General features: G+C 45.2%; 1 protein-coding gene and 1 pseudogene across 1 annotated transcript; one reads left to right on the plus strand and one right to left on the minus strand.

The window, feature by feature from the left end:
• Positions 1-672: 672 nt before the first annotated feature.
• LOC129064635 (inhibitor of growth protein 1-like) lies at positions 673-4,917 on the minus strand (annotated as a pseudogene).
• A 2,631-nt stretch (positions 4,918-7,548) lies between these two features.
• LOC129064666 (inhibitor of growth protein 1) lies at positions 7,549-13,176 on the plus strand. Its single transcript, XM_054565775.1, has 2 exons — positions 7,549-7,770; positions 12,197-13,176. Exons 1-2 carry the CDS (start codon positions 7,635-7,637, stop codon positions 12,898-12,900), a joined length of 840 nt encoding a protein of 279 aa, XP_054421750.1. The 5' UTR covers positions 7,549-7,634; the 3' UTR covers positions 12,901-13,176.
• Positions 13,177-15,766: the final 2,590 nt, after the last annotated feature.

Raw genomic sequence — 15,766 nt, forward strand, 5'->3', positions numbered from 1 at the left:
ACAAAATTTTGCTTAAGGCTTTGTCTGAACTGCTGGTATACATATTTAGAAGACAAAAATTTAAAATATCACTTATGTCGAAATTAAATATACTGCTAGAATTGGCTAAGTGTCATTTATTTCTTGATGTCACATCTACACACCAGGAAACACACCTTGGTTTCACAATGGCATCTGGCAGCATTTCTGATTATAATACAACAAGTGCAAGTTCACTTGGAAATGTACATTGATACACTTGATATAAATTAAATATACTACACTAAGATGTGTGATAGCAAAAGCATGATTTGAAGTTCCATGACTAGACTACTTCTGTTTCATTATTAAAAAAATGTACCCAATCACTTAAAATGGTCATTTGGGGAATAGGTATATAAAATGTTTGTCATGTAAAATTTAACTATTTACCTTTTTCAAAAATAATCTTCAAACTTTAAATCATTTTATTGAATTGTTATATGGATATACATTATTATAGGAGAAGATTTAGCAACTTGGTTGGCTAATTTTTAAAAAATTGTTCATGAAATAACATTATTTTTATTAAAATAAAACAGTAGCTAAATGAATCTTTTCTTTCCATACTTAATGTGTTAGGATGCTTCCAGGTCAACTCTCCAGATCCCCCCGCCCCCAAAAAATCAGTCAGAGACTCACTTGAGTGTTTAATTCAAACCTATATTTGTAGTTTCTAAAATGCTGATCCACAGACCACTTTCTTGTTACACAAGTGTACCAATGAAAACAAAAGGCAAAGAGAATCACTGCCATCCCTACAAAAGGAATGGCTCCTTTTCTAACATTCTTTAAAAATATACATTGTACAGTCCTTGCACCTCACCAAAGGTGGCAATGTAATAAATACACTGACTTAGTCCTCCTCACTGTTGAGCAAGGTCCACCAACTACCTGTTATAAGCCCTCTCCTTTTTGGATTTCTCCAGGGCTTTGTCCATGGTTTTCTCATTCTCCCCTCGACATTTGGGACAGTACCACTTGCCCTTTGGTTTATGATTCAGTCCTACACAGGAGAAGTGGAACCACTCAATGGTGCACTCATCGTTGTCACAGCCGATCATTTCTCCATAGGAGACCTGATTGCACAGACAGTACGTGGGCTCGTTTGGGTCGATGGGGAGGTCTGCAGGGGATGCTTCCCTCTCTGCTTTGGCCTTGGACCGTTTCTTCTTCTTGGAGGCCTTTGCTTTCTTCTCCTTAGGCGTTCCTGAGGTGATGTCATCGTGGTCATGATTATTGGCTGCATTCTCCCGATTCTCGTTGTTGCGCTGTCGCCGAGACCTCTTGTTATTGGGCTTTTCTGCCTGTGTGATTGTCTCATTCTTAGACTTATCCTGGCCAGCTTTGCCACTGTGTCCAGTGGTGTCATTGACCTCTTGGTGTGCCTCAAAGAGTTCCACATGACTGTCTACCTGCCTGGTCCGGTTCTCCACCAGCTCTACCATCTGACTCACAATCTGAATCTTCTCGTCGCCCAGCTCCTGGCTCCGAATCAGGGCTCTCTGAATGCAGTGCAATACTCTCCTCTTCTGAGTGCCATCTGTCTCCCGTTTAAACTTCTCATAATACTCATCCAGTTCCTTCAGGATTTCTGCAAAGGGAAAAATGAGCATTACACCCACGCTATAAATAAAACACTATCGAGCCTTTTATTTAATTCTCTAGTCTATGAAAAAGTAATTGCAAAGGACAGAACTGATCAATGCAAGGTTTCCTAGCATGAAAAAGCTTAAATCTTGTATGCCCTCCTAACAGACTTTTTTTTTCCTGTAGGAAAAAATCCCTGGAACTAGAAACAAATGCCAACACAGTTCTCATTTAGCAAAGTGCTACTGAAAGCTCCCCAAAGGATTATGTGTACATTCAGAAGTGTGAGTAATACTTCTGGGATGGACAATTAGGAGAAAAGATCAAATTCAGGTGAAACACTGGGTCCCAAATTTTTATTTTCAATAAAATTAATGATGTCCTATATTTCCATGGTTTTTATTCAAATATTTTTCTAATAATTTAAAGGCCCTTACTCTTTTTATTCTAATGTACTGATGTCCACAATACCTTATTAAGTTATAGACTGTATATAAATATTACTTATGACCCAGAGCCTCAATTTATCAGTCACATCGTTTTCATTCTAGCATGTTATTCCTCTGTATTACTGAAAACAAGAAAGGTTTGTCACAATAAGCCATACAACCTAGCCTTGCTTTAAAACAAAGGTGGCAGATTTTGCTTTTTGCACTTACTGCTCAAAACAATAACATTTATATCTACAGATTGTAAACCATTATCAAAAATAAATTAGAAACACTCAATACTAAATTTAACCCTTCAGGGGTAGTAAGGCAATGTATGTGAATTTAAAATGTACTTTTGCAGGAAAAGAAATCAACAGAGACAAGAGAAAAGGGGGGGCAGGGAAAGGGAAGGGAAGGGGAAAGTCAAGGAACATATAGCAAGGACTCATGGACAAAACCAAAGGGGAAGAGCTGAGGGAGGGAAGGTGGGAGGGGGCAAGGGAAAGAGGTGGGGGGAGGCAGAGACAAATGTATTTAAAAAGTAAATAAAAAAAATAAAAAATAAAAAAAATAAAATGTACTTTTGCAAATGTAATTGGGCAATTTCTCAAGAAATAAAAGCTGTAAAAAAAAACAAACAGATAAGGAAAGTAAACATTCTTGTTAAAAGCTTAAATACACAGGTAGAAATTTCTAGCGTTATTTCCCACAAACCATGAAATAGTATCAGACTTCTGTACACCTTTTGCAGTCTCTCAAAATAAGGCAATTCTACCCTCCAACTAGTCAGTTAGGTGTGGGGATTTAGGGAGAAAATGCATAAAATGTGGCTATTACCCAGATCTTATCTCCCAATAGTTATAAGGCATAAATCTAAAACTAAAGTAAACATATGAACTTAGGCCAACACTGGAGCTTAGCTGAATGGTAAGTATTAGTTTCCAGGCTACATTCTTAAACTAAAGATAGTTCTCAGGATACTTCCTGCAAGAACAATGTAGAGTTTCCCACCAGAAAGGAGTGCCAAGGTGCCACAGTCCCACAGAATCTTAGCGGAATTAATTCTGAAAATAAATAGTTGTGCTCAACCCAAGTTCTATTTCATAGATGTTAAAATAAATTTCTGCCATTTTTTTAAACCCAAGTAATGACATTTAGAAATGCTTAATAATGTTTATTTTAAAAATTTATTTAAGAGAGTGAGAGAGACTCAACACATCAATTTGTTGTTCCACTTATTTGTGCTTCTTGTATGTGCCCACTGGTTGCTTCTTATATGTGCCCTGACCAGAGATGGTACCATCATACGGCTCATTTAATTCTATCATATGGCTAAATATGGCTTCTTTTATATCACAAGCAAGCTTATACCCACGTGACATCTCATTTGTGGGAAAGAAACACATATCACAAAATTAGCAAGAAGTAATTCTGTGACCTTCATAATGGCATATACTTCATGGATGCCCCAAGCGAAGTATTAACAAAGCCACTTTAAATACAAATGCCTGTAAAAAGGAACACCAGTGCTAACTAGAGAGGCATCTTGCCAGGACACTCACTTCTTAAGCCCCATCAGCTCAAACTGCTGCTGACCCTTTCCTCTAAAAATGCTCCATAGCAGAATTACTGTAGGAAAGCAATGATGCCATTGGGGAAAATTTAAGGATTAAAAGAGACTGCAGCAAAATTTAATCTTTCCAATGATGCATAATGTACTTTAATTTTACATAGGTTTGCACTTAAGTTTTTTATAAAGCCGACTTCCACAGTGGATAGGTGAGTGGGTATTTAAAAAATAACACAAGAAAAATAATTTAAAAATAACATCAAATACATTTAAAATTGGTTAAATTATAATCCATCATTATGAATTAATCTCCAATTGATGCATACTAAGCAATAAAAATTGTCAACCAAGTCTGACTTGCAACATAGTTACTTAAAAGTAAAAACTTAATTTTTTAAAACTATGCTGCATATCTCAACATTTATAGTAAGTCCCAGCCAAATAAGTTATGACTATTATGACAAATGATTAAGCTTTACAGCTCACTCAACAGCACTGGCTTCAGTATGTGCTCCACAGGAACCAAATAAGCACCACACTGTCTATTAACTGAACAGCGAAAGAGCAATAAAAGAAGGAACTTTGAGGGGTATACTGGTGTGAATGTTAGAAAATTCTAAAGCTACACTTTTTTTGTTGTCATCTAGGAAAATGCTAATTAACAGTACCACAAATTCTACAAAGGCTGGGAATCCTTTAAACACCCCTAATCTTTAATCACTACACTATCCGAGACATCCTGGGCGCGGACCACCAAGAAGAGCCCCCGGACACGGGTCACTCACACTTCCCTCGCTCCTCACAGCCGCTGGCCGGCCCCGTGGTTCCCTGGGACAAGGGAGGGAGGCCTGAGCTGAGTCCTCCGCAGGGCCAGCAGAAGAGGCTAACAAACCTCCCCTCCGACTCCGGGACACAGCCATTGCTCCGCGGCCGGAAGTGGCCGGGCTCAGGTCCCTGAGGATAGGGGGCGGGGCCTGGAACCTCGCCAATGGGGAGGAGGCCAGTAGGCAACACGCCCCGCCCAGGGAACCGCAGCCTATGGGGGTCGCCAGGCCGGAGGGCGGAGGCCAGCAAGGAGAACCAATCACAGAGCAGGACAGGGAACACGGCCCACCCCGGCGGTAACAGCCAATCCAAGGCCAGAAGCCGGGCGACCACATTCAAATCAACTCGACCTCTCCCTCCTCCCGCCCCTCTACGAAAGAGAAAAAAGAAGGCCGCGGAAACAGAGACCCGTGCCGAGTCACAGCAGGCCCCGCCCTCCCCAGCAACCAATGCCTCAGCAGCGGACTGATAAGGACATTTCATGGTCCCAGCCAATCATAAGGGAGTGTTCCCGCAATAGCGCTACCAAGCCTCTTATACGTCAACGCTGCGAAAGCGAATCTCTGGTAGAGCGCGCAGGCGCCTCGCCGGAGGCTGCCCTTCACGGAAAGCGTGGCCTCCCCCACTCTCCTGTTCCCCGCTTGCGCAGCCTTGCAAACTATTATAAACTCCGAGTGACCTTCCAAACAAAGCCCCCCAATCTTGCCACCTGGCAGGAAAGTTTCCCCCAAAAAACAATTGCCCAGCCGGACATACTTCCTCCGTTTCTCTCCGGGACTCTGCTGGGCCGCAGACAACGACCCACGGGTCCTCTCCCCATGTTCCTCTCCAAGCCCATGGTCTTTTGTGCACGCGCCCCGCCAGATGGGAGCATTCCTCTCTTCCCCTCCCCACCGACGCCGGAACCAGGCCCTCCGCAAACGCCGTAGCCCCCTGACTCGTGTCCGCCGCGGAGAGCCGGGGGCTGGGGCGGGGGCATTAATTCCTACACGGCCATTCCGACCCTGGACTTTGAGTAACACAGATAGATTTGGGACGGATGAAAGACCGGGGGAGTGCAGGTCCTCCCAGCAGACTCCGCGCGTATTCGTCCTCGTGTTGAAAGCAGAATCCTTCCGCGCCCTGCGCCCCCTTAGTTCAAGAGTGTCTCGTCATCACTACAAAGAGCGCGGCAGCCGGATTGAGTATTCCTTCTCCTTCCTTCCTCTGTGGCCCGGCTGGTCAAAGACGCTCCAGACTCTTGTTTGGCCAGGCCGCCGCCGCGGCCCATGGTTGGAGGGGGAGCCGCGAAAGGACGGGGCCGCGTACTGTGAGTCGGACCTCCGGCATCAGCGAGACGTTTCTTCGCAGGTCGAGCAGCAGAGATGGAGTCCAGGATAGGGGAGCTCCAGCTCGGAAGCCCAGCCGCAGTCGCAAACTTCGTGGCCGGTGCTCCCCCTCCTGCCGGTGCGCCGGTGCCGCGCCGCTGGGCTGGGGACCCGGCGCGGGTGGGGTGGTGGCGGTGAGGGGGGGGGCGTGTGGGCGCGCACCCCGGCGCAGGGTGGGGCCGGGCGAGCGGCGTGGGTGTGGTCGCTGCAAGGGAATTAACAACGTGGAAAACTGTCACCAGTCAAACACTTGGGAAATCACGGCCTCTGGTGCAGATCACTCTGCCCCGCCGCATTGCTCGGGGGGGGGCCCTCGGAGAAACCTTGCGGGGTGGGGGTGCAGGGAGAGGTGAGGCGATAGAGGCATGTAACCCACATGAGTTTCCTGTTGAGGCAGAACATGTCCGGGTTGTGAGGCTGCGGGGACGGCCAGACCGCTAGAACTGTTGGACGCCGCTCGAGATCACCGCATCTCAGAGAGTTCACCAGACCTTCACCTTCCGGTGCCTACCGCGCATATCTCGGAATAGACTGAATTTCCAAAAGCCACTCACGGTGTCTTCATCCAGTTGCGGGACGAGGGAATGGTTTAGGGATTACAAGGCACTAGAAACTCAGGGGGAGACAGGCTGGCGCTGAAGTGCGGCCGGCTCATGCGTACGCCTGGGCAGCCGGCCCGCGGGGACACCACATACGGGGCTGGCGGCCACGTGCCCGCGGAGCACCGCCCTCCCTTTGTCTCTAGCGCTCGGCGCTGGGCTCCGGCCGGCGACACAAAGGGAGTGGCGTGAGGACCGCGCAGGCGTGAGCGCGAGATGGTGGGAGTGGTGGTCCCGCCGCCGAATTGTAGGTGTCCCGCGCGGCCGGCGTGCCCAGGCCGTAATGCGCATGAGCCACCACTTCCGGGCTGCTCGGCCCGGCTCTGTCTCCGGCCCGGCTGTCTCCACCCCTCCGCAGGACGCGGGTTTCTAGTACTGTATAGTAGTTAAGAGCCCTAGAGGAGTTATTCCACCTCGTCCCGCCTTCTCTTTATCTTGATTGGGCCATTGAGATGAAGACCGCAGTGGACTGGCTCCTGGGGTTGCCAGTCTGTTCCGAGATGTACTTAAATCTCCGCTGCGCGGTAGGCACCGGAGATTTGAGGGTCTGAATGGGAAGAGGGGTTAGGCTCTCTGAGAGTGTTCGGGAGGCGGCGGTCGTGTCGTTCGGTTTGGGCGGGTCTGCTATCACTGTCCGGGGATGAGGGCGCCGGACATGTTCTGCCTCCAAGTACGAAACTCATAGTAAAGTTTGTGCCTCTCCTGTCGCCCTCTCTCCCTGCGACCCCCACCCCCGCAAAAGTGACAGACAAAGCCACACCCCCGCGCGGCCGGGCCGGTGAGGGGCGTGAATGCGGCGGGGGCGGGGCCCGCGGGGAGGGGGCAGTGGGGGGTGGCTGGGCGCATGCGCTGTACGGGGGGCCGAATGTTTCCCAAGTGTTTGAAACTGGTATTTGGGTTTTCCACGTTGGACAAGTGCGGCACGGCGGGCAGCGCGCGCCCCTTCCCGCGCTCGCTCGGCCCAGCCCCGGCCCCTGCGCCGGGGTGCGCGCCCGCACGCCCGCCCGCGCCCGCCCCGCGCCCGAGGCCGCCCGAGCGCGCTGGGAACCCGGCACGCCCGCGCCGGGTCCCCGGGCCCAGGCGGCGCGGCTCGCAGATGTAGCGGCGCGGGGCCGGCAGGAGGGGGGGGGCGCCGGCGGGCGGGAGGTTTGCATTTTGCAGGGCTGGGCTCCGAGGGGGCGGGGGCTGGAGGAAGCGGAAAGCCGCGCCGAGTCGCCGGGGACCTCGGTGAACCATGTTGAGCCCTGCCAACGGGGAGCAGATCCACCTGGTGAACTATGTGGAGGACTACCTGGACTCCATCGAGTCTCTGCCTTTCGACCTGCAGAGAAACGTCTCGCTGATGCGGGAGATCGACGCGAAATACCAAGGTACGGCGGGATGGATGGGCGGGGGCGGCCGCTCCATCCCCGCGGGTCGCGGCTCGCCGCGGGGCCGCGGGCCGTCCTGGTCCCTTCCCGGGGAGCCGTGGGCCCGCGGCGGCGGCCCTGGCCCGGCAGAAACAAAAGGTCTGGAGCGTCTTTGATTCGTCAAGGTCCTTGTATGCGAAGCCGGGACACGGAGGAGGAAGGAGAAAAGAGAGGTCTCAATGCCAGGCTGCGCGAGCAAAGCGCTCTTTGTAGTGAAGTGACGAGGCGGGGTGTTGCGGGGGAGGGGGCTAAGGGGCGCAGGCTACGGCGCGGAAGGAGGGATATGCTGCTTTCGCTAGGTCTGAGGGGCGCAGGGACGGGGCTACGCGCAGGTCTGCTGGGAGGACGCTGCAGGCGAGGGGTCCCCCGGCCCTGCACGCCATCCCCGGAGCCAACATACATCCAGTCCCAAATCTATCTGAGTGTTATATAAAGTCCAGGGTCGGTACTATGTGCGGTGTAGCCCTAGTCGCCCCCCGCCCAGCCCCCCGGCTCTCCCGCGGCTCTGGACACCGAGTCAGGGGCTACGCGGCCGGGTGTAGTTTGCGGAGGGCCTGGGCTTTATTCCGTGCGTACGGTGGGGAGGGGAAGAGAGGGGAGGATGTGGCGAAGAAGTCTCCCATCTGTGTTGCGTTCGGGGGGCGCGTGCAAAGACCATGGGCTTGGAGAGGAACATGGCAGGGAGAGGACCTGTGGGTCGTTGTCTGCAGCCCCAGCCGCCCAGAGTCCCGGAGAGAAACGGAGGGTACATGTCCGCTGGGAATTGTTGGCTGTTGGGGAAACTTTCCTGCCAGGTCAGGCACGGCATTGGGGGCTCTGTTTGGAACGTAGGTCGTCACTCGGAGTTTACTAATGTTTACAAGGCTGCGCAAGCAGGGAAACAGGAGAGTGGGGGGGGAGGTGGAAAGCCACAGCTTTCCGTGAAGCGCAGATAACCCCTTTCGGCGAGGCGCCCCTGCGCGCTCTACCAGAGACTCGCTTTCGCAGCGTTATTTATAAGAGGCTTATTAGCATATTGCGAACCTCCCGCTTTAGTCTTCTTATGATTGGCTGTGGTATCCCCATGGAATGTCCTTATCAGTCCGCTGCTGAGGCATTGGTTGCTGGGCCGGATGAGGGCGGGCCTTGCGCTGTGACTGGCACGGGTCTCTGTTTCCGCGGCCTTCTTTTTTTCTCTTTCGTAGAGGGGCGGGGAGGAGGGAGGAGGTCGAGTTGATTTGAATGTCTTCGGGTCGCCCGGCTTCTGGCCTTGGATTGGCTGTTGACGCTGCGGGGTGGGCCGTGTTCCCCTGTCCTGCTCTGTGATTGGTTCTCCTTGTGGCCTCCGCCCTCCGGCCTGGCGACCCCCATAGGCTGCGGTTCCCTGGGCGGGGCGTGTTGCCTACTGGCCTCCTCCCCATTGGCGAGGTTCCAGGCCCCGCCCCCTATCCTCAGGGACCTGAGCCCGGCCACTTCCGGCCGCGGAGCAATGGCTGTGTCCCGGAGTCGGAGGGGAGGTTTGTTAGCCTCTTCTGCTGGCCCTGCGGAGGACTCAGCTCAGGCCTCCCTCCCTTGTCCCAGGGAACCACGGGGCCGGCCAGCGGCTGTGAGGAGCGAGGGAAGTGTGAGTGACCCGTGTCCGGGGGCTCTTCTTGGTGGTCCGCGCCCAGGATGTCTCGGATAGTGTAGTGATTAAAGATTAGGGGTGTTTAAAGGATTCCCAGCCTTTGTAGAATTTGTGGTACTGTTAATTAGCATTTTCCTAGATGACAACAAAAAAAGTGTAGCTTTAGAATTTTCTAACATTCACACCAGTATACCCCTCAAAGTTCCTTCTTTTATTGCTCTTTCGCTGTTCAGTTAATAGACAGTGTGGTGCTTATTTGGTTCCTGTGGAGCACATACTGAAGCCAGTGCTGTTGAGTGAGCTGTAAAGCTTAATCATTTGTCATAATAGTCATAACTTATTTGGCTGGGACTTACTATAAATGTTGAGATATGCAGCATAGTTTTAAAAAATTAAGTTTTTACTTTTAAGTAACTATGTTGCAAGTCAGACTTGGTTGACAATTTTTATTGCTTAGTATGCATCAATTGGAGATTAATTCATAATGATGGATTATAATTTAACCAATTTTAAATGTATTTGATGTTATTTTTAAATTATTTTTCTTGTGTTATTTTTTAAATACCCACTCACCTATCCACTGTGGAAGTCGGCTTTATAAAAAACTTAAGTGCAAACCTATGTAAAATTAAAGTACATTATGCATCATTGGAAAGATTAAATTTTGCTGCAGTCTCTTTTAATCCTTAAATTTTCCCCAATGGCATCATTGCTTTCCTACAGTAATTCTGCTATGGAGCATTTTTAGAGGAAAGGGTCAGCAGCAGTTTGAGCTGATGGGGCTTAAGAAGTGAGTGTCCTGGCAAGATGCCTCTCTAGTTAGCACTGGTGTTCCTTTTTACAGGCATTTGTATTTAAAGTGGCTTTGTTAATACTTCGCTTGGGGCATCCATGAAGTATATGCCATTATGAAGGTCACAGAATTACTTCTTGCTAATTTTGTGATATGTGTTTCTTTCCCACAAATGAGATGTCACGTGGGTATAAGCTTGCTTGTGATATAAAAGAAGCCATATTTAGCCATATGATAGAATTAAATGAGCCGTATGATGGTACCATCTCTGGTCAGGGCACATATAAGAAGCAACCAGTGGGCACATACAAGAAGCACAAATAAGTGGAACAACAAATTGATGTGTTGAGTCTCTCTCACTCTCTTAAATAAATTTTTAAAATAAACATTATTAAGCATTTCTAAATGTCATTACTTGGGTTTAAAAAAATGGCAGAAATTTATTTTAACATCTATGAAATAGAACTTGGGTTGAGCACAACTATTTATTTTCAGAATTAATTCCGCTAAGATTCTGTGGGACTGTGGCACCTTGGCACTTCTTTCTGGTGGGAAACTCTACATTGTTCTTGCAGGAAGTATCCTGAGAACTATCTTTAGTTTAAGAATGTAGCCTGGAAACTAATACTTACCATTCAGCTAAGCTCCAGTGTTGGCCTAAGTTCATATGTTTACTTTAGTTTTAGATTTATGCCTTATAACTATTGGGAGATAAGATCTGGGTAATAGCCACATTTTATGCATTTTCTCCCTAAATCCCCACACCTAACTGACTAGTTGGAGGGTAGAATTGCCTTATTTTGAGAGACTGCAAAAGGTGTACAGAAGTCTGATACTATTTCATGGTTTGTGGGAAATAACGCTAGAAATTTCTACCTGTGTATTTAAGCTTTTAACAAGAATGTTTACTTTCCTTATCTGTTTGTTTTTTTTTACAGCTTTTATTTCTTGAGAAATTGCCCAATTACATTTGCAAAAGTACATTTTATTTTTTTTTATTTTTTATTTTTTTTATTTACTTTTTAAATACATTTGTCTCTGCCTCCCCCCCACCTCTTTCCCTTGCCCCCTCCCACCTTCCCTCCCTCAGCTCTTCCCCTTTGGTTTTGTCCATGAGTCCTTGCTATATGTTCCTTGACTTTCCCCTTCCCTTCCCTTTCCCTGCCCCCCCCTTTTCTCTTGTCTCTGTTGATTTCTTTTCCTGCAAAAGTACATTTTAAATTCACATACATTGCCTTACTACCCCTGAAGGGTTAAATTTAGTATTGAGTGTTTCTAATTTATTTTTGATAATGGTTTACAATCTGTAGATATAAATGTTATTGTTTTGAGCAGTAAGTGCAAAAAGCAAAATCTGCCACCTTTGTTTTAAAGCAAGGCTAGGTTGTATGGCTTATTGTGACAAACCTTTCTTGTTTTCAGTAATACAGAGGAATAACATGCTAGAATGAAAACGATGTGACTGATAAATTGAGGCTCTGGGTCATAAGTAATATTTATATACAGTCTATAACTTAATAAGGTATTGTGGACATCAGTACATTAGAATAAAAAGAGTAAGGGCCTTTAAATTATTAGGAAAATATTTGAATAAAAACCATGGAAATATAGGACATCATTAATTTTATTGAAAATAAAAATTTGGGACCCAGTGTTTCACCTGAATTTGATCTTTTCTCCTAATTGTCCATCCCAGAAGTATTACTCACACTTCTGAATGTACACATAATCCTTTGGGGAGCTTTCAGTAGCACTTTGCTAAATGAGAACTGTGTTGGCATTTGTTTCTAGTTCCAGGGATTTTTTCCTACAGGAAAAAAAAGTCTGTTAGGAGGGCATACAAGATTTAAGCTTTTTCATGCTAGGAAACCTTGCATTGATCAGTTCTGTCCTTTGCAATTACTTTTTCATAGACTAGAGAATTAAATAAAAGGCTCGATAGTGTTTTATTTATAGCGTGGGTGTAATGCTCATTTTTCCCTTTGCAGAAATCCTGAAGGAACTGGATGAGTATTATGAGAAGTTTAAACGGGAGACAGATGGCACTCAGAAGAGGAGAGTATTGCACTGCATTCAGAGAGCCCTGATTCGGAGCCAGGAGCTGGGCGACGAGAAGATTCAGATTGTGAGTCAGATGGTAGAGCTGGTGGAGAACCGGACCAGGCAGGTAGACAGTCATGTGGAACTCTTTGAGGCACACCAAGAGGTCAATGACACCACTGGACACAGTGGCAAAGCTGGCCAGGATAAGTCTAAGAATGAGACAATCACACAGGCAGAAAAGCCCAATAACAAGAGGTCTCGGCGACAGCGCAACAACGAGAATCGGGAGAATGCAGCCAATAATCATGACCACGATGACATCACCTCAGGAACGCCTAAGGAGAAGAAAGCAAAGGCCTCCAAGAAGAAGAAACGGTCCAAGGCCAAAGCAGAGAGGGAAGCATCCCCTGCAGACCTCCCCATCGACCCAAACGAGCCCACGTACTGTCTGTGCAATCAGGTCTCCTATGGAGAAATGATCGGCTGTGACAACGATGAGTGCACCATTGAGTGGTTCCACTTCTCCTGTGTAGGACTGAATCATAAACCAAAGGGCAAGTGGTACTGTCCCAAATGTCGAGGGGAGAATGAGAAAACCATGGACAAAGCCCTGGAGAAATCCAAAAAGGAGAGGGCTTATAACAGGTAGTTGGTGGACCTTGCTCAACAGTGAGGAGGACTAAGTCAGTGTATTTATTACATTGCCACCTTTGGTGAGGTGCAAGGACTGTACAATGTATATTTTTAAAGAATGTTAGAAAAGGAGCCATTCCTTTTGTAGGGATGGCAGTGATTCTCTTTGCCTTTTGTTTTCATTGGTACACTTGTGTAACAAGAAAGTGGTCTGTGGATCAGCATTTTAGAAACTACAAATATAGGTTTGAATTAAACACTCAAGTGAGTCTCTGACTGATTTTTTGGGGGGCGGGGGGATCTGGAGAGTTGACCTGGAAGCATCCTAACACATTAAGTATGGAAAGAAAAGATTCATTTAGCTACTGTTTTATTTTAATAAAAATAATGTTATTTCATGAACAATTTTTTAAAAATTAGCCAACCAAGTTGCTAAATCTTCTCCTATAATAATGTATATCCATATAACAATTCAATAAAATGATTTAAAGTTTGAAGATTATTTTTGAAAAAGGTAAATAGTTAAATTTTACATGACAAACATTTTATATACCTATTCCCCAAATGACCATTTTAAGTGATTGGGTACATTTTTTTAATAATGAAACAGAAGTAGTCTAGTCATGGAACTTCAAATCATGCTTTTGCTATCACACATCTTAGTGTAGTATATTTAATTTATATCAAGTGTATCAATGTACATTTCCAAGTGAACTTGCACTTGTTGTATTATAATCAGAAATGCTGCCAGATGCCATTGTGAAACCAAGGTGTGTTTCCTGGTGTGTAGATGTGACATCAAGAAATAAATGACACTTAGCCAATTCTAGCAGTATATTTAATTTCGACATAAGTGATATTTTAAATTTTTGTCTTCTAAATATGTATACCAGCAGTTCAGACAAAGCCTTAAGCAAAATTTTGTATTATTATTCTCAGTAACAAAGCAGAAGTTACCTAATTGCCAACAAGTAAATATCAAAACAATATATATTTAGAACAGGGGTTGGAAAATTACTGCCCACAGGCCAAATCCAGCCCTCCACCTGTTTTTGTATGGCATGTGAGCCAAGAATTATCTTTACATGGTTAAAATGAAAAGAATCCTATTTTGTGACACATGAAAATTATATGGAATTCAAGTTTTAGTGTCCATAAATAAAGTTTTATTGCTGCAGTCATGCTCATTCGCTATTTTTGTATAATGGCGGAGTTGAGTTGTTGCGACAGAGACTCTCTGACCCACAAAGCTGAAATTATTTATTTTTTGATCCTAAGTTTGCTGACCTGATTTAGACTAACCTCTTGCATGACAATATGTGTCCTTAACTGCCTGCATATTGAAAGGGTCAATGGAATTTCTCTTTCTAAGGGATATCTGATTCACTTCAACCATGTATTGCAGTGTTAATTTCTCTCCATAGTTTGTTTTACATCCTCTATGAAGCTGCTACAAGGAAGAGTTGAGTAACCACTGTAGCATCTAAGGATCTGTGTGGCATTTACTGTAAGTAAAATAAGGTGTTTTTTTTTTTGGTTGTTTACTTCATTTGATAAACAATATTGAGAACTTTATTTGTGCCAGACTTAATTAAGTCTTTCCAGTATAGGAGGCTATTTGGTAGAGAAATGTAAATTATACTCGATCACATACATTAAAATGTGAACTTCTTGCATATAAATGCCTACAAATAGGCATTTACTTTCCAACAAAACTCCAAAACATTTGAGAATCTTGAGTGTTGAAATTTGGTAAGATTTACCTAGACAAACAACAAACAAAAAGTTTACTACATGAAATAAGTTTAAAATATTTGATAATAATTAATGACAAAAGTTTAAAAGAATCTTTGTTTACATAAAATTCTATTTAGTTTTTTATTTCTATTTTAATTAGAGCTAATAATGAAAATTAAGTTATGGGAGTAAAGATGAAATAGAACACAGTTGCTAATCCCAGATTTCTTTATATTTATTCAGTGGTGTTGTAGACATCTATAATGGAGAAAGAAGCACAGATGCCAAACCTTGCTGTATCTGAATACACCTTTGTCTCTTAGGGGTTTGATCTTCAATAAATTTGCTCACTTCTTGATCCATGGTTTTTCACTTTTTTTAAAAAAATATTTTATGTATTTGTTTTTAGGGAGAGGGGAACATAGGGAGAAAGAGGGAGAGAAACAAATGTGTGGTTGCCTCTAGCAAGCCCTCTACTAGGGACCTGGCCTGCAACCCTTTGCTTCACAGGCTGGCACTTAACCCATTGAGCCACACCAGGCAGGGTGGTTTTTCACTTTTAAGACACGTATTTCATCATGTAGGGTGGTTCTGAGAAATAAGTGAGTGGCACTGGAGTGATGTTAAGCAAATGCTGGATATTTTTTCCCTACCTTTAGTGAAGTTTCCAGTAAGGACTACTGGTTAGGAATTTTTTTCTTTGAAAAATGTGGAACATTATAGAGGCAGAGTTTGTTGGATTTGGCCGTCTTAAATTACTTTCAGTTACTTTGGACAGTAAAAACGACAGATAAGTACTTGGTACATCAAGATTCAGGCTTTAAATCATGATTAAATACTATTGAAGGGTCCTAATAACCCTGGGGGAGTGCTGAAAATGGGATTGAATTCTTTTTGAAAATAGATTAGTTAAAAGCTATCAAATGTAGAATACTTATTTTTTTTAATTGAAGTATAACATTTTATTTCAGGTGTACAACATAATTGATATTGTGTATATTTTGAAATGTTCAGAAGGAGAGTTAATATTCATATTTAGTTACAAAATTTTTTTTAAATTTTGTGATGAGGACTTTAAAGATTTACTCTTAGCAAGTATCAGAAATGCACTACCTTTTATTAACTGTAATCACTATATCCCCATG

This window comes from Pteronotus mesoamericanus, unplaced genomic scaffold (genome assembly GCF_021234165.1).
Source record: "Pteronotus mesoamericanus isolate MK-2021 breed Mesoamerican mustached bat unplaced genomic scaffold, CSHL_Meso_final contig_169, whole genome shotgun sequence".
Classification (NCBI taxonomy): Eukaryota; Metazoa; Chordata; class Mammalia; order Chiroptera; family Mormoopidae; genus Pteronotus; species Pteronotus mesoamericanus.

What these genes read in the sequence shown, in the direction of transcription:
- LOC129064666 (XM_054565775.1), top strand. Translation starts at nt 7,635, where the DNA reads ATGTTGAGCCCTGCCAACGGGGAGCAGATCCACCTGGTGAACTATGTG. An exon ending in GATCGACGCGAAATACCAAG is followed by an intron (nt 7,771 to 12,196) that starts GTACGGCGGGAT and finishes TTCCCTTTGCAG; the next exon opens with AAATCCTGAAGGAACTGGAT.